The following is a 16,744-nucleotide window of genomic DNA, read 5'->3' as shown; positions in this document are numbered from 1 at the left end:
CGCTACCTCGAATTACTATTGCGTTATGGGAACATTGGTTGTATTGGCTTGGGTTGGGGAGCATCGAAGGCAGATGCCAACCCAGAGGACCTCGTGTCAACGAAGGCAACTCCGCAACATGTATCCCGCGCTTAACCGCTGGGGTTGCCGTTGAAGGCGAGCTTGTTGACAGTTCCGCTCGGAATGCTGGTCAGGAGGCCCGAGTTGGCAGTGGAGACGATGTAGCTGCATAGCTCCTGAGGAGTCTTCTTGCCCTCGAGGGCGAGGAGGTAGGCACCGAGACCAGCGATGTGAGGGGTGGCCATAGAAGTACCAGAGATGGTGTTCTGTGGATGAACGTTAGCCTAAATCCAGACACCTAATAAAGGTAAAGAAGGACAGAGATGGTAAAATAATCTTACAGTGCTGCCACCCTTCCATGTGCTAAGGATGTTAGTGCCTGGGGCGAAAATGTCTACCACAGCGCCGTAGTTGGAGTAGCTGGCACGAGCATCGGTGTTGGTGGTGGCTCCGACAGTGCAGACACTGGGCTCAGAGGCGGGGGAGGAGTTCGCAGCGTTCTGGTTGTCGTTACCGGCAGCAACAGCAAGGAAGACACCAGCGTTGATCATGGCCTTGGCGGCGCTGTTGATCGAAGACGAAGAACCACCACCAAGAGACATGTTAGCGACAGCACCGGCCGCGCAAGACCGGGTCTTCACATCGGAAGTGACGAAGTTCATGCCGGCGATGACACCAGACGTGGTACCGGAGCCGCTAGCATCGAGAACCTTGACAGCGTAGAGCTGGGTCTTCTTCGCAACACCGTATGTCTTACTGCCCTACAATTGATTGGTTAGCTAACGGGGTAAAAGATAGCATGGGACTGAGGGAAATTACAATAGTGCCGGCAACGTGGGTTCCGTGGCCGTTTCCATCGGTATCAGAGCTATCAACGTAGTTGGCGGCGAAGGTAGCGCGGCCCTCGAACTCCTGTAGACATCGTCAGTACCTATCTGTACCTAGCTAGTAGCCACTTCGCGAGTCATGCGTACCGTGTGTTCGGTGTAAATACCAGTGTCAATGACGTAGGCGCAAGTGCCTGTGCCGGCGCTAGAGTCGTAAACGTAGCCGCTTGTACCAGACTTGTGGGACAGGCGAGAAATGCCCCAAGGAGCACCGGACTGGGTGGTGTAGGCGTTAATGCTCATGATAGCGTCCTGTTCGATGAACTCGACCTATAAGATGATTAGAACCTTGGCATAGCTAGTACAATGGATTGGGGTATAAGGCAACATACATCGGGATGGTTCTGCAATGTCTCGAGAGCATCGGCCGTTAGGGCAGAAGCGAACCCCTTGAATCCCTCTACGTTGTAGACGTGGTCGGCATCACCCTCAAAATTGGTCATGGTATCCTCGAGAGCCGAGATGGCGGAGTTCTCGTATAACTTGACAATGTACTTGCCCTCGACGAGTTGAGATCCTCGCGGTTTGATGAGGGGAGCTGGCGCGGCCCGCTTGGCCGGGGCAGCCCATGCCAAAGGCAGGAGAGAGAAGAAGAGGGCGGCAGTACGCATATTGAAGCAAGTCAAGACGGTAAGGTAAGAAAGGGGTAAGGGTTATCAAGAGGCTTTCTTCCTGAGTGATGAGGAACAGAAGCTACCTTCAGGACGAGGGCATCGCGACTATTTATCATGGTGATGGTTTCGTCTAGCCTTCGATATATCTCGTGCCGGTAGATCATGGCTTTCCTAGGAAGGAAGCTCGCAGATCTTGACTCCCCATAGGGTCTTACTCGGCGGTTTGGTCGGAGAGGCTAGATGACGACGTAGTTTGTAATGGGAGTCTTTCTAGAAAATATTGGCTAGCTCTGTTGAGGGGACCCTGATTACCTGGAGAAAGCCTCCTGTACCTTATCTATGATCCCTGTCGTTCAACCGCCTCGCAGCACCAATATGTCATGCAGGACATTGATGTTGACGCTATCACAGGCTGGGGAAGCGCGGTAGCTGGCAGAGCTTGTTTCCCAGACGTGAAGGGTATATTGATACCATCCAGCATTGATTGGAAGTGATTGGCGACGGGTAAGGTCTATGGAGCCTCTTGGCGGTTCCCTGGGGTTTCTAGGGTCTTTAGAAGATCTTTAGAGGTTTCTAGGATAGAGCCTAGATCCAAGCCGGGGATCTGTGCAAGGATAAGATCAAGTCGCCTTAGGATGTGGTGTCTTCGGGTGGCCGGTTGTAACACAGGCTAAGACAGGAGCCCAATAGCGTAGATATGGCAAATCTACCACGGTCTGCCAGGCTGTATCATGATGTTGTATCCTCCAGCTGTGCCAAGTCGTCGCTTTTCCTGCGAAAAGGAGTCTCGAGCTCACGTCGCGTGGTGCCCAATGCACGGCCTTCCTATTCCGGCAATTAGCCCCCTCCTATATTCTCTTTATCAAGGCTTACAATAAGAAGAGCCAAGAGGCCAAGACTGAGCTTGTTTCTGGCTCGAGATTGCTCATAGTAGCTTGAGTGGAAATTCAATGACATGTCTAGCAAGCTTTTATATTATAGTACAGGTGATACGACATGATAGGATCACGTCTTCGCGCTGTAATTACCGAGAAATCGGCATTGCTAACCGCGATTTGCAAGTGTGCCCGTATCTCACAACACACCTCGGTGCCCACAAAGTATAATTCATATATATCCTTATTGTTTATTGTCGATGATCAACATGTAAGTCAATAACCCCTTATCAATTATCAAGTCACGGGTGCTTATACCGTGATCGAGCCCCAATATATCATACTGGACTGTCCAAACACTTACGTACTTGGTCCACAGTCTGTCGGAGGATAAATTAAGCTTATCTAAGATCCCGTACTCGTTAGCATCGTGAACTGTTACTCGGCGATCAAATAAGGTATTGGCTCCACCTAGCGATCTGCGGTACGGTAATGTCGTAATCCTGGGTAGCGTGTAAGTATGAGCTCTATAGGAAATTGGACATATGGTTCCTTCGGAGACTTCCTATATTCAAGTACCGTTCCCTGCCCCGCATCATACATCAGACTCCAGAGCTGGATACCGCATATAGTAGGTGAGACATACGCTGATGCTAACAGATGCATGTCACTGCAGGGAAGCATCATGACAGGTTGGTGCATGTGACAACAAGCGACTCCGGTTAGCCATTCTAGAAATTCAGATGGGATTTCTTTGTCTCGTTAAGATTCTAGTGAAGAACTCCCCCTTATCAAGTAATATCCTAACCCCGTCTTTAGTCCGGTTGGTATCGACCACCACGTCCGCTAACGCAAGATCGGGGGCCGGCCGTTACTTAGCCTTGAAAGGTGCCATCATAGCTCCAGCGGATATGACGCTACTTAAGGGTCGAAGTGGTTTAACTACGCAATTCCCAACTTTGCGCCAGGCGAATGCTGTCATACATAATGGTAATTTTTCTATCTAACGCGAACCAATAGTATTTGTAAGGTGTATCAGCACGACCTCTAGCCAATCCAGCTGTTTTGGATGGGAAAGTCTGACCATCGGACCGTCTGGTGGGTGTACTTTCCTTAGTGGCACAGGTCCGCAGCTCTTAAGTGCCCCTGTCTTCCTGCAATCAGAAAATAGAACAGAGTTCCACGAGTTGACAGCAGCGTAACCTCGAATGCATGCTAACCTAGATCTCACGGTGATCTAGCCCGGTAACGAGCCGACATTCCGTCACCTTCCCGAATCAGGTGTATATTCTGAGCCCTACCCCATATAGTTTGATATGTGTTTCTGGAAGGAGGTTAATCTACTCTTTGATTCGTTACCAATGCTAAAACCTCTACCTTCATGATATTACGTAATCATCAACGACCAGTCTCGACTGTCCGGTAAGCTTCATATATTGAATTAACCTTTACCTGCATGCAGATACCATTAGACGAAAATAGTTATATTTATAGTTACGTATCTGAGCAGGTACCTATTCATCCGTGGATAATACGAGCATAATTCAACGGTCCCATGTTTATCAGGAAATCCGTAGTTACTAGATATTTTCATTCGGATTTCCGTTCTCGCTGAAAATATAGGTAATTCCTTTCTTCAAAACTGGCCTGGAAATAGTGTCTCGGCGTGTTCCACATGATACCGCGGCCCCCCGAAGTGCAATTACGCCAAGTCTCATATCTTGCACTAGTAGTAGTCTTGTACAAGGGCCTCATCATATGTACCCGGCTATCGCTTCAAATAGTATGTAAATATCCACTATGGTCTTCATAATCCAGTCCTATTATTTCAATGTGCCAGGTCTTGGCCATAAGAAAGGGACTCAGACCTGCTAACTTTGGTATATTCCGATCGCATACACTAGCTATCGTAATATCTACGATATCTACCTTACTAAGAATTCACCGAGAACCCGCAATTGTGGCATTATCTTAGACATAGTGGATGCGGCGAGTTTACTCCTTGTAGAAATTAATATAATTAACGGTTCTTATATCATAAGGTATAACTAAATTAGGAGAATTCAATGAGCTCATATGAAGCAACGCATATGTAGGTAGATAATGTAAATAAATACCCATTGTCGGGACTGACATGAACACATTGGTAGATGAAGCGTAGTCTTTTCTGTCATATGTACCCCTATCTACAAAGAAAATTGTCCCTCTCAACTGTGAACAATGCTCTTGTTTGTTCGACAATTAGCAATTCAAGCAGACGTAATAAGACAGAAACTAATCGTCTACTGTATCCCTTTAGTTGGTATAAGACTACAGCGCCACCACAATTAGTAACTGTACTACCAGCAGCTCCTGAGCTCCACTGGCACCCATAAAAGCTTACTTCAGGTTGGTTAGGCACCTCTGAAGACAATTGTTAGAGCCTCGCCTGCACCATTACCAATGTACAGTTACCGGTTTTGTGGAAACTGTAATCCTGTGCCATCTAAAGAGATAATACTATCTTAAATCCAACCATATAATTCTTTATTAAACAATGCTAGCGTGACCAAACACATAATATGATTGAGAACTTGCTGCCTGTAATGAAGTGTATATAGAACTTAACCCTCGTACCGAGAAGATTACCTACCTTATCACCACCTTATAATAATCTTTTTATATTCACATCATTTATTAACCATGTCTTCCGGTGTTGTCAATCTCGAAGAATCCGAGTCCGGTACTTACACGTTTTGGGCCTTAATCACGACCTTGTCTGTGGCAGGATTGGGGTTTTTCAGTTTTGTACTTCACTACTATGTGGGGTATAAAAGACGCAAACTCGAGAAAAAGACTCAGAATGTAGATGTTGAAATGCAGACAGTGCCAAGTCAAGGACAAGATTCCGCAACTCCCGGGCCGAATTTGCCAGCTCCTAACTTAGGAATAAGTGGCCCTGATCTACCTGCTCAACCAGAGCCAACTTACCGCCGTAAAGAGGATGAACCTGCTCATGAGCCTCGTTCACAGAGGAGGATGGCCTTGGTAGACCCATCTGAATTGGAAGATGTGGACCTAAACGAGTAATCAGGATGGCCCAGGGAATCCAGAGAGCAAGAAAATGTTGCTTTAGCTTAAGATAAGAATACCTAACGAGATTCACTTGCTTTTAATAAACTCACGTTGGTAGGTAGGAAAATATCAAAAGGGGCACTACTACCTTTGTTCATAACATGTTTCTTTCTGGACCAATATTACAAAGTAACATGTATCCGAATAAATTTCATAATGGTTACCACACTAGTAATATGTACCTAAGGGTAGGTTTAGATGCCATTGAACTAGACTCAACACCAAACTCTCTAGAAACCAAGCCCCTATTCGCATAAATCACTCGGTACTATCGTGACATGCACAACGGCATCTAGATACAGCTTATTCATGACAGTACAATCTACACCAGGCTTGATCATCACCATTCCGTTAGGTCCCATCAAGAATTCTTGACCATGTATCTTGACCTGGAGCTTGCCGGATGCTACTGAGCACAATCGTAGATACATCGCGCATGTCTCCCAGCTGTAGATAGTGCCCGGCTTGACAGTGATGACTTGGAACGAGATTTCGCGACATATGCGCACTGATTGATTTTGCGCTAGATAGGCTGTTGAAAACGCGAAATCTTGGTACGGTCTTGTTAGTGAAGCCCCCCCTGAAATAGGTGTACTCGGTCACATACTGTCGATGATATCTCTCGCTCCATCTCGGACACGACCAGGAGCAATCTCCCACGTTTCGAGTTCAATCATTTGGGCCGGATCGATAGCACTTGTACTTCCATTGCTATGGACATTGAATCTCTTCGGTTTATTCGTGGGCTGAATTTTGCAGGCTGGTAAGTGCGGTGGACATTCATTGGAATTAGAGCGAATAATTTCTTTCTTTTTTCTGCGCTCATTCTTCAGCATGTTCCTAAGCGATCGCCTCTCTGGAAGTGGTTTGGTTTCGGCTGATCGAGGTGAATTTGATTCAGCAATTTTTCGTTTAAGTGTATTCTGGGAAATATCGACATTCGATAATTCGGGATAAGTCTTCAATGACCATGGCTTCAGATCGCAGCAAGCCTGTTTACCTTTATAATAGCAATTGGCACAGCTCAGAATCGATCGACGTAGATGTAACGGGATGGTAACAGGAAGGATATAACAGCCTTTAAATGGCCCCCTCCCATTTTTACATCTATTACATGCCTTGTTAGCTTTCCTTCCAGTTACTTGAATAATCATGGCTGCTATGTCTTGGTCCATTGTATCCTTGAATTTGTTTTGCGCATGAGGATTGAACTCAATATCTCGAATGCGGTACAAGTATTCTAGGAGTTCTGGTATGCCTACAATGCCTAAGTTTAGCCCCAAGTACACACATTAAGAAAGGGTGGGTTCCGTTAAGCAGAACATTACTTACGAAAGTATTTTGGTACCGGTGACAATGGTGTGTGTACTAGGTGGCTCTGGATGTATCTCCAAAGTGTATCACCGGTGTCTCCTTTGGGAGGAGCCGGAGCACAAATGTTATACGGAGATGATATCCTAAATCGTATACCTTTATCGGGCTCATTTTCTCTAGGATTGGTTTCGGGTTGAGTAAAATTCGCTCCCACCAACTTCCTATAATGAGGAAGTGATGGTTCTATCATAGGAGGCTCGCTTGGGTCCAGCGGCATCCTAGAGACTATCGCAGGAGACATCCTCAATCCAACGCCCTCCCTCTTCCCAACGGAGGATATTGTACCATCCTCGTTATCGTTGAATAGCCAGCCCCTATGTGTGATCTGATACTAGAGTAAGCATCTTAAGGTTACTAGTTGCGACTCGAGGTAAGGGACATACAATGAAGTGAGATCCAAGTCCACATAGCTTTGCATATAACGTCCGACATGAACGGACTGGGCAGACCCATGGAAATTGAGGGTCATCATGGAGTCTGTAACCTTGGGGTATCAACGCTCCCGCGGTTGGTTGCATTTCTCCCGATGGAGCTGTCAATGTCATTGGTATCTATAGGTATCGTGTGTGATGGGCAAATAAAGGATCAACTTACATTTCCATTTGGTGTAATCCCAATTTTCTGATTTAGCCATTACAGGGGTAAGATCTGCTTTCTTACTCAGTCTCTCTGATCTCCTAGATAGACTCAGAGGAAGGTTATCTAATTCATCATCGTCGTCAAGTGCTGGCATATGGTTCATCGGATGATCCTCGCTTGACCCATCCTTATCAGTCAACCGCCGAACAAGAGGCACTTCATCGTCTTCAGAAGTATCAGACTCGACTGCGTATGTCGGCACGCCCTTGTCAGTTGGGCTCAGCAAGCCATACATATAGTTTGAGGATCTAGGCACCATAGGCCCGATCTGGCTGTCAGTAGCCTGTGACGAGACGACTTGTTCTCCAATATCGCTCGCAAATTGGCCGTTTCTCTCCGAACCGGAAAGGGGAAGAGATCCCAGCGGCGTTTGTGTCGGAGAAGCTGTTGAGGAGGCTTTAGCTTGGAATAGAGAACTGAAGGAATTCCCTATATCACCTGCTGATTTCAGCGGACTTGTGTCCGTACTGATTCCAATAAGACTTTTGATGATCTCACTATCAGTCTTAGCAGGTGATTCATATATGGGTCCTTATTTCCCATACTTATCTCTAGTGCTCATCCATCTTCTGGGGGTATGTTGATTGCTAGAAGTCACCATAGTGTCTGATGACATTTTGTGGTCTGACTTGTCCAATACTTTGCTCTATAGGACTGAGGTTAGTTTATAATTGACACTTGGTTGATATGAGACTCATCTCGCTAGGTAAGGCAAGATGGGAATAGGACGAGATGAAGTTTAACCCTGACCTCCTATAGTACTGCCCTCGTGTGATGTTCGGTATGCTTAGCAATACCCAATCCGCCGCAGCAGCGCTCAAAACTTTCGTTTGGGCGGCGAAGGCTTCTTCCAGAGCAGCAGCTTCAACTCGTCTCTATTCAGATAATCTAGTGCTCTGATATGAACAGACTGCTTCTAAGGGTCGGCAAGGAGTTTTTCGAAGCCAATAGCGAAGTGAGCAGTTGATGTGATGGAGGCCTTGATAACATTGCAGGGTATCCTGAAAAGCGCGCATAGCTTCAATAAGACTTCCCTAGGTAGCGTGGCTATCAACTATCCCAGATGCCTACCTTTAGGTCGGCATCTACCTACCTAGGTAGTCCTGTGATAGAGCCTACATAACTAGCATAAAACCAGAATCATGTGAAGGATTTCCTACCTAGGTGCCTACTAGGTACCGAGGTAGTCTTCGTCACAATAAGCAAAAACAACATACTCGTATTTGACTCACTAACTATCAAGATGCTTGTCGATGGCCTCAATTGTGCTAGATGACGACCTGTCGCAGTCTTATCCATTGGAGACCAAGCCTAAAAGACGTTACTATAAGAACCAGAATCGACGACTCATGTCATACACGCCGTTAGCCAAAAGTTAAGTATTTGCTGTGAAAAGTGTGCCTTTTGCTTTTGAGGTGATCAAATCCTTATCCGGCACACCTAATAAGCCACGATGCAGCGTGCCTGGGTGATCATGGTTGCGCAGGTAAAGCCACCTACTTGGAGACCAGCATAATCATAGCATACTATGGCACGGACGCCTGGGACTCGTGGTACATACTGGCAAGAGTTCACTAGAGACCTGATCCCCAGTCTAGTAGAACTAGGAAGCATCAAATATGTAGTACTATCATTCTTCTCCGTGGAATCATACCCGCAAGCATTTGTACCATGAAATACCCTGACGACGAACTCCTTATCTCAAGAAAGTGCTTGTACCATTTCGAAAGAAAATAAGTACCATCCGTGAAAAGAAGAATTTTTGCTTTTCAAAGGGTCCTATCCTCGTCCTCCACATTCAACCAGGATTCGACAAGGGTCGTGAACCCCGTATACCAATGAGAGGACGGTATTCCGTTCGCCTATCTTTCACAAATCCCAACCTATGAGACATCCTGGACATCCACATATCTCTCTTCGATCCACCTACAATAACCGGTTATTAGGCCATTACGTCACTCTACACGGGGGGTGGAAAAGGGGCCACCTAGCCTAGGCCCCAGCCCCCGGATCGTGGACCATGTGCCCCGGTTGCGTTCCCTGCGGCGGCGTTGTCACACTCTGCGGCCGTGCGCGCGGGGGCGGCTGATCAGCACCCTGACCCTGTTCCTGTTCCTGGCCCTGCTGTTCCTTCTCCTGCTCCTCCGTCACCACCACCTCCTCCTCAGCTCGCTCCTCGGAAAGGCTCCTCCGGTATCGCCTAGTCCGCCCCTCAGCCCCCGCAGTCGCGACAGCCAGGTACAGCGACCCCGGCCTGGTCCTCTCGCGAAAGATCGAGGCGCGCTTGCCCTGGGTTTGGGTCTGGGGAACGGGCTCGCTGCGCCTAGCCTGCTCCTTATCCTCCGGCGTCTTATCGACGGGGATCCCGGCGGTGCCGGTGCCAGCCATACCAGCAACAGCGTCAACGTCTTCTCCACCGCCTTCCAGATCCCTCAGTGCCCTCTCGCGGCTATCGCTCTCAGTGGCTTCCTCCAGCCTTTCCTGCCTCTCGCCAATCTCCCTCAAGTTCTTCTTCGCGGCCTCGGTCAAGCCACCACCACCACCAGCCTGCGTCAAGCTCAAGGGCCTCAGCCCCTTCGACGCATTATTATTACTCTGGGGCCTCTCGAAAGACCTCTGCCTCTCCCTCCACGGGGGGCTCTTCGTCGGGCTGACGATAACCGGGGCCCCCTCCCCCTTCTGGTCCGTCGTCGTGATCTTGCTCAGCAGCGGGCGAATGGCCCTCCTGCCCCTCACGCTCTCCGCGAGCCACCTCTCGATGCTGATGCGCCTCGGCGGCGCCGGCGACCCGCCGCCCGCGGCTTCCCTCTCGCGCAGCCTGGCCCTCTCGGCCTCCATGCGCTTTTCGATCTCCGAGAGCGCGAGCTCGTTCAGCGGGATGATGATGTCGCTGTCCCCCGACTGCGAGCCCACCGGCTCCTGCCAGTCCGGGTCCTCGAGCAGCTCGGCGTAGCGGCGCGGCTTCATAAGCTTCTTCTGCTGCTGCGGCGTGTGCTCGAACTCCGTTCTCCTCCGCTTCCCCTTCTCCTTCTCCTTCTCCCCGCCACCGCCTTCCTCCTCCCAAGTATTGTGTCGCAAGTCCAGGCCCGGCATCAGTTCTTCAGACAGTATGCTTTGGCGGCGATAGTCTGGTGGTACGTTTTCTTCTCCTTCTTCCTCGTCGTCGTCGCGCGGCCACTCGCCATCGTCGGCGTCGAGGTCGTACGCGCGCTTCTCCCGCGGCGACATCTCCCATCGCCTGCAGCGGGCCACCAGCTTGGCGACACGCATCCCGCTCCCATTCGACGCGCCACTGCGGACGGCGGCCCACAGGGCCCACCAGTCCCTCGTGCGCGGGTAACGTGTCATGTGCCTAGTGAGCATCGCCTTCCACTGCTCGTCCTCCTTGCAGCAGCAGAAATGCGCCGCCACGTACTCGGCCCACGCGGGGAGCCTGGCCGCCTTCTCGAGCCCCAGGATCGCCGACACCCTGCCGTCGCGCACCAGCACGTTGTAGCTCGATACGTCCCCGTGCGTCAGCAGGCACGGCGCGGATTCCGGCATGTAATCTCTGAGCGTCTGTATCACCGTCTCGTGCACGTTCTTCTCCCTCAATTTCGCGTGGATGGCGTCCCATAATCGCTCGTCGTTTTCGAACGGCCCAAACCCTTCGCGCCTCGTGCCGAAGAGATGATCGTGTCCCCACACCGCACCGCCTGACAAACTTGAGATCGAATCTGCCACGCATAATCGCCATCGGTTCATGTGTCGCGCCACTTCCTTAGCGATCTCCTCTCGCTCGTCCTGGTCGAGGTCCCACCAGATATCGTACAGCCGCTCTCCCTCCGCTTTTTCGGAGATCGTGATGATCCTCCCGTTTTCCTTCCAACCTGCGAGCACATTAGGCACGGGCACGTTGGACCTTTTAAGAAGCTGCGTAGCCCGGACCAATGTAACCTGGGTCTGCTCGGGGCCTTCGTCGTCGACCGACTCGGTCAGAATATACTTGTCGCTGATGGACCAGGTATGCGTTTCGGGGTCGTTGTAGCTGAGTCGTAGGCTCCCCTTGAACGGAAGCGATTCAAGGGCGGTGCAGTACGGTGTCGTGCAAGCGGGGCATATGTCCTGAACGTCTCCTATATCGAGGAAGTCGTCATCTACTAGCTTTGGCTGTCTGAACAATTGCTCGCTTTCCTGTCTCTCCTCGGCCTTAACCGCCTTGCCCTCGCTTGTCTTAGCTTGCCGTTCCACTAATTGTGCGCCCCCATTTGTCATAAGATTTCGTCCCATAATCCAATTTATTACCCGCTGCATGTCAGGTAAGTTTCTCAACCTCGATCGACCGAGATTCATCAATTCCAATGCCGCTGTTACTGCCGCATCTCTCTCCTCTTCCCCCACAGTGTTCACTGTGTCATCAACGTGAGGAACGTGAGGAGCGCCAGGAGTGCTAATCTCAGAATTGATCTCTTCGAAAGGGAAGTAATCAAAAAAAGAATCATCGTCTGCTGGTGTCGTTATGCCCCTGTCGTCATCGCTAACAAAGCCTTCCGAAGGTAGCTTTGTCTCTCCGGTCACCGACATGATAGCTGCTAGCTAAAGCTAGAGATTAAAGATTAATAATTATAATTATGAAATACTTAATAAATTTTGATGCCTGTATTGCGAAAATAGTCGGAAGTAGGACAATTCAAGATGTGGAACTAGAGGACTCTGAAAATGTAACAATCTATTAACGAGCGGACAGAAGGCGGGCTACACCGTCGTTCGGAATGCTAACTATTCTCTTCCACATCTCGTAAGATGTACGAATACATTTCTACAAGGTATTGTTGAGCTATAATAACAATCGCTTGTTTCTATCTGCGCGTTTGCCGCTTCGTCTTTCTTCTATCCGGTACCTCGCCGTAAGTATCACGCTTTCCTATGCGCCTCTGGAATGTCGCCGTACCTCCGCAACAAAGAACGGCAGTACCGCAAACGGGGCGGGATTTATCAACTACAACACACGGATTGAGAAGACGTAAAACGATGAGCAGATCAATACAATTATTTTTTTAAAGGTTAACGAAAGCTCGCGTCTTTCGCGCAGCTTCAAATTTCCTGCCCCGCTTGAAGGACGGCACAGGATCTCTCAAGTAGGTCACATAGAAACGACCTAAAATTGATATCAATTAAATACAATTAGTGAGAAATTCATTCGAACGAAGCCTAATTAGAATAAAGTAGAATATCCATGTCTAACTCCTTTGTAAATAGGTAGGAGATTGTGGTCTGGCCATTCTTTCAATATCGTACAACTTTAGCGTTGACTAATATGCGAAAATCGATATCCAACTACTACGTAGTAAATCACCTCGTGTTATATCGGATCAAGATTATTGAACGTTCCTTGAATTCACTACCACTATCGCCTATGTACTCGTATCGCGTCAAAGCGAAGAAGAGAACGCCTGATCGCCCTCTAACATGTTAAAAATATTGCTCGACGCCGAATGTGCTTGATAGTCGGAAGTCGAAGAGAAGCGAAACCAACTCCCCACTCCCTCGGTAGCCACCCTTGCTCGTAAGCGTAAAAAATAAGATTGTGTATTAGGTATGAAGCAAAGACAACAAGAACAGAACACCCCTTCCCTTCCCGGTAAAACGCAACGCAATATGCATAATGCTACTAAGTGTAAAAATGCCGATCAATGCTTCGAGGTCTAAAATCGCTTTAGGGAAAGAAAATCGAATAGAAAGGTGAAGGTAAAGGTGGCTTCTGCGATGGAGTAGAGTGGGAGTTGCGATAATTGTAGGTCCGTAATGAATAATTAATGTTCACCCTCGCCGAAAAGGGTGAAGCGCAAACGTGGATGGCGAGAGCGCCATACCAAGAAAACTAGGGGTGGTATCGAATCCTCCGACTTCCGATGGCCGTGCCCGAATCCACCCCCATGAAAAATAATAAAATCCCATTCCCCATTCCCCTCATTCTATCGTTTTCCAAGTTCCATCATGCTAAAGGCTTCTCTGCGATGATCCGATATGTTGTGGTGATAAGGCGCATGTTGTCCATCTCTATAAATGCTTTGCCGTCTAGACAAAATCTGTCTACCAGAATCTTGAAGTGCGGCGGCAGCGCGTGTAATCGGACGAGGCCGTGAATGACACGCCTCATGGAGCGGAAGTAGATGTCAACTTTGTCGATGAGCGGGGCTTGTAGGCCGTCTATGCTAGGATTGTCCGACTTCGTGACGGTGAAGCCGGCATCCATAAGGGCCTTCTCAAAACTTGCCGGTGTCGGAGTGCCCACAGCGCCGATCAGAGGTTTAACGCGGCGCATTAGTCCCGCATGAACAGGATCCTCCGGGTTGTACGGCGGCAGGCTGACCCAATCTAACAGTGAGAACTTAGCGCCAGGCTTTAGCAGACGATATACCTCTTTGAATGTGGCGGAGGGATCCTTGCAGAGACTGAGTGCCTGGATCTCATAGAAAGCATCGAAAGACTCGTCGGGGAACGGTAACGGCAAATTGTTCTGGTCGTGCACCACAAACTCGTTATTGAAGCCGCACCGCGTATTCCATTCCTCGGCCTGCGCGATCTGATTCGCATCGATATTTAGACCAGTCACATGAGCTCCGCTAAAGCTCGTCATGTGCGCGGCGACACGCCCACGGCCGCAACCAAGATCCAGCACCTTCATGCCTTCCTTCAATCCAATATCCCTCGCGATAGACTCTTCGTAGAGAAGCTGATTATCCAGGACAGACGCCTTCTTGTCCATCAGCGGCGGGATGTACATCTTCTCGACGTCGCCAAGACTGCAAAGATGGTTTAACACTGAGTAGTAGGCGCAAAGACAATCGCCGACACGCTCCTGGTAGTTGGGCCCGAAAGCCTTGATCATCTCATCCTCGTTGGCCCAGTCCAGGTTGTAGATCTCATACGATGCCATGAAGTCGTCAACTTCCTTCGGGGTCAAGTTGTGGATGTGCTTGAAGGCCTTAAGCATCGTCTTCCACCGCTTGGGCTGAGCCGAGCGGTCAACTTGAGAATTGCTTTCATGGCTGCTGCGGCGATGCTTCGACAGCGACGAGGAGGTACGAAGCTGAGGGGCGAGCTTCACCTTCTCAGTGCTTGTCTGACTAGAACGAGAGCTATCGCTACTATCGTTCCGACCTGGTATCGCAGGCGCGATAGGAGGTTGTGATGCAGTTACTGCTGCAGCCATTGGTACTTCTCACGACTACTTGTACTCCTGGAAGAAGGGATAGGGTCTAAGGATTGGTAAGCTCCGGCGACGGGTGGTGTATGGGTATGCAACAGAGCTGTGGCTGTACCTGCGTCTGCGAATAGGATATCCGTTTGCGTATGTGCAGGCTAGAGGAGATTGTGTCTGCGTATTGCGTATGCTGCTTGCGCGGACTGACAGATCTTGTTACGGGAGAGGTAGGTAGGGATGTGAGGAGGTTGTGTGAGATGTTGTGTCGACTCTCATATAAAGAGAGACGCGCCACTGGGTTTTTTTGAATTGACCTTGACTCAGTTTGTTGTTTTTATCTTAATAATCCCTTTTTTATTCCGAGGGACCCAGTTAATTCTGGGCAGATCGGCCTTCAAATGTTAAGTATTTCCCGTCGTATGATGGGGGGGAAATGGGTTTTGCTCCGAGCGACCCGAAGGAATGTGTAGGTATATAGCTGATGCAGTGCGGGTGCAGGTAAAAGGAGGAAACCTCGAGGTAATAATGAAAAGAGGGCTCAGGTCACAAGCTATAAAGCCACACAATGTAAGCAGAGCAATGAAGAACTAGCTAGCAAAGCTAAAGGGACTTCAAGTTGAGGAGTAAAGAAGGCCAAGAACTATGCATGTGTACCTTTTGGTAATAGAAAATGAACGAAGAAGGCAAAAGAGTAGGCAGATGGAGACAGCCCCGGTATGGATATGGTCTAAGTATTAAAAAACAGGTTAATTATGTCAATGATCAAATAATCCAGGTCCAGGCTCGAATGTCGAATTGGTGCCCCCGGGCAAAGGCGAGTCGGTGACCTAATGCTTGTAGTCTGTCAACTGTGATTTTGTCGTTGATAGGATGTGGTGATTTCTAAAACGATGTATTGTACAGGTTTTGATGTAATGTGTAATGTGTAATGTGCTGGTCGCGGGTCGCTGGTCGCTGCTGCTCTGTGGACTGTGGCCCGGTGACTGGTGATTGCCTTACCTTAAGCATTCAATGATGGATAGATGTATGTATGATGTACATGAGGGCTAGATGTACCCATATAAAGGTACAGTACTTACACGTGTGTGCACCTACCTAGTTGCCTACTACCTAGTAGGAGCTGCTAGCATAAATAAATTGATCATTTTAAAGTTGCTCTTGCTAACGGTTAGACTTTCGAATTGATTGATCGGATTGGTTTACCGAAAAGAATCAACAATAAGAACGATCACTTCCGGCCGGTCCTTCCCACTTTCCCCCTTCCCCTCCCAAGACTTGTTTCCACTCTTCGGAGAGGTCGGGGCGCGCCTCGCTCTAATTTTTCACATGGATGGCCACTTATTTCCGGCCTCGCATTGGAAATTACAACCTGCAGCTGTAGGTATCGAATCTACAGTACCTTCCATATACCTACCTAGGTACCTATAACTGCAACAGTGTATTTTCTTTACAGGTAACAGCAGCTGCAAGCAGTAACGCCTGCAGCAACCAGCAGCCACATTTGATGGGCAATAACACCCAACGTTCTTTTCTACATTCGGATGTATATTTCCACCTTTTCCCACCTTTCCCATGTATATCCATATTCCATATCACGACTTACAACCAGTTTTTTTTTCTCTTCGTCTATTCTAGTAACTTTCAATCCTTTTCCCGATGCGCCATTTCTGTAAGAACTAAAACCATCTCGCTTATGCCGGAAATGAGTCACTTACCGACTCTTCCTTTATGCCCCTCACGATTCTTTTATGTACATATTCATTCATCACCTTTGCAGCTTTGTACTTCCTCCTCCCTTTATTCCATTGTTTCTGGGTCCTTCTACTTCTTCCCCAGTCCTATTCCCAACCTCGTAACTCCGCTTTTCCTTGTCTACGTCCTATCAGATCTCCACTTGCGGCTTTGCCGGGACCGGACCCTCGGGCCTGCTGATGGGGCCGTCGCTTAGAAATCCATACCCGTCATTATTTCTTTTTTCCCACCTCGTGATTCCGT

The 16,744-nt window shown here is 48.8% G+C and overlaps 5 protein-coding genes across 5 annotated transcripts; 1 reads left to right on the top strand and 4 right to left on the bottom strand.

Annotated features, from left to right (window-relative positions):
• Positions 1-131: 131 nt before the first annotated feature.
• F4807DRAFT_464785 (subtilisin-like protein) lies at positions 132-1,558 on the bottom strand (the record flags this gene model as incomplete). The annotated part of the gene is made up of 5 exons (XM_048002182.1): positions 132-326; positions 402-821; positions 880-972; positions 1,035-1,217; positions 1,280-1,558. The coding sequence occupies 5 exons, from the start codon at positions 1,556-1,558 to the stop codon at positions 132-134; spliced, it is 1,170 nt and encodes a 389-aa protein (XP_047849826.1).
• A 3,560-nt stretch (positions 1,559-5,118) lies between these two features.
• Positions 5,119-5,505, top strand: F4807DRAFT_464784 (uncharacterized protein; the record flags this gene model as incomplete). Its single annotated transcript, XM_048002181.1, has 1 exon — positions 5,119-5,505. One exon carries the CDS (start codon positions 5,119-5,121, stop codon positions 5,503-5,505), a length of 387 nt encoding a protein of 128 aa, XP_047849825.1.
• A 290-nt stretch (positions 5,506-5,795) lies between these two features.
• Positions 5,796-8,179, bottom strand: F4807DRAFT_471161 (uncharacterized protein; the record flags this gene model as incomplete). The annotated part of the gene is made up of 7 exons (XM_048002895.1): positions 5,796-6,100; positions 6,158-6,542; positions 6,693-6,808; positions 6,883-7,249; positions 7,308-7,456; positions 7,519-8,060; positions 8,109-8,179. The coding sequence occupies 7 exons, from the start codon at positions 8,177-8,179 to the stop codon at positions 5,796-5,798; spliced, it is 1,935 nt and encodes a 644-aa protein (XP_047849824.1).
• A 1,187-nt stretch (positions 8,180-9,366) lies between these two features.
• F4807DRAFT_287490 (uncharacterized protein) lies at positions 9,367-12,480 on the bottom strand. Its single transcript, XM_047994762.1, has one exon. It carries the CDS (start codon positions 12,124-12,126, stop codon positions 9,556-9,558), a length of 2,571 nt encoding a protein of 856 aa, XP_047849823.1. The 5' UTR covers positions 12,127-12,480; the 3' UTR covers positions 9,367-9,555.
• A 640-nt stretch (positions 12,481-13,120) lies between these two features.
• F4807DRAFT_287462 (S-adenosyl-L-methionine-dependent methyltransferase) lies at positions 13,121-15,170 on the bottom strand. Its single transcript, XM_047994761.1, has one exon. The coding sequence runs from the start codon at positions 14,756-14,758 to the stop codon at positions 13,538-13,540; it is 1,221 nt and encodes a 406-aa protein (XP_047849822.1). The 5' UTR covers positions 14,759-15,170; the 3' UTR covers positions 13,121-13,537.
• Positions 15,171-16,744: the final 1,574 nt, after the last annotated feature.

Source organism: Annulohypoxylon truncatum (genome assembly GCF_022578515.1).
Source record: "Annulohypoxylon truncatum strain CBS 140777 unplaced genomic scaffold F4807scaffold_44, whole genome shotgun sequence".
Taxonomy (NCBI): Eukaryota; Fungi; Ascomycota; class Sordariomycetes; order Xylariales; family Hypoxylaceae; genus Annulohypoxylon; species Annulohypoxylon truncatum.
This window is presented reverse-complemented; position numbering and strand designations above follow the sequence as displayed.

What these genes read in the sequence shown, in the direction of transcription:
- F4807DRAFT_287462 (XM_047994761.1), bottom strand. Translation starts at nt 14,758, where the DNA reads ATGGCTGCAGCAGTAACTGCATCACAACCTCCTATCGCGCCTGCGATA.
- F4807DRAFT_287490 (XM_047994762.1), bottom strand. Translation starts at nt 12,126, where the DNA reads ATGTCGGTGACCGGAGAGACAAAGCTACCTTCGGAAGGCTTTGTTAGC.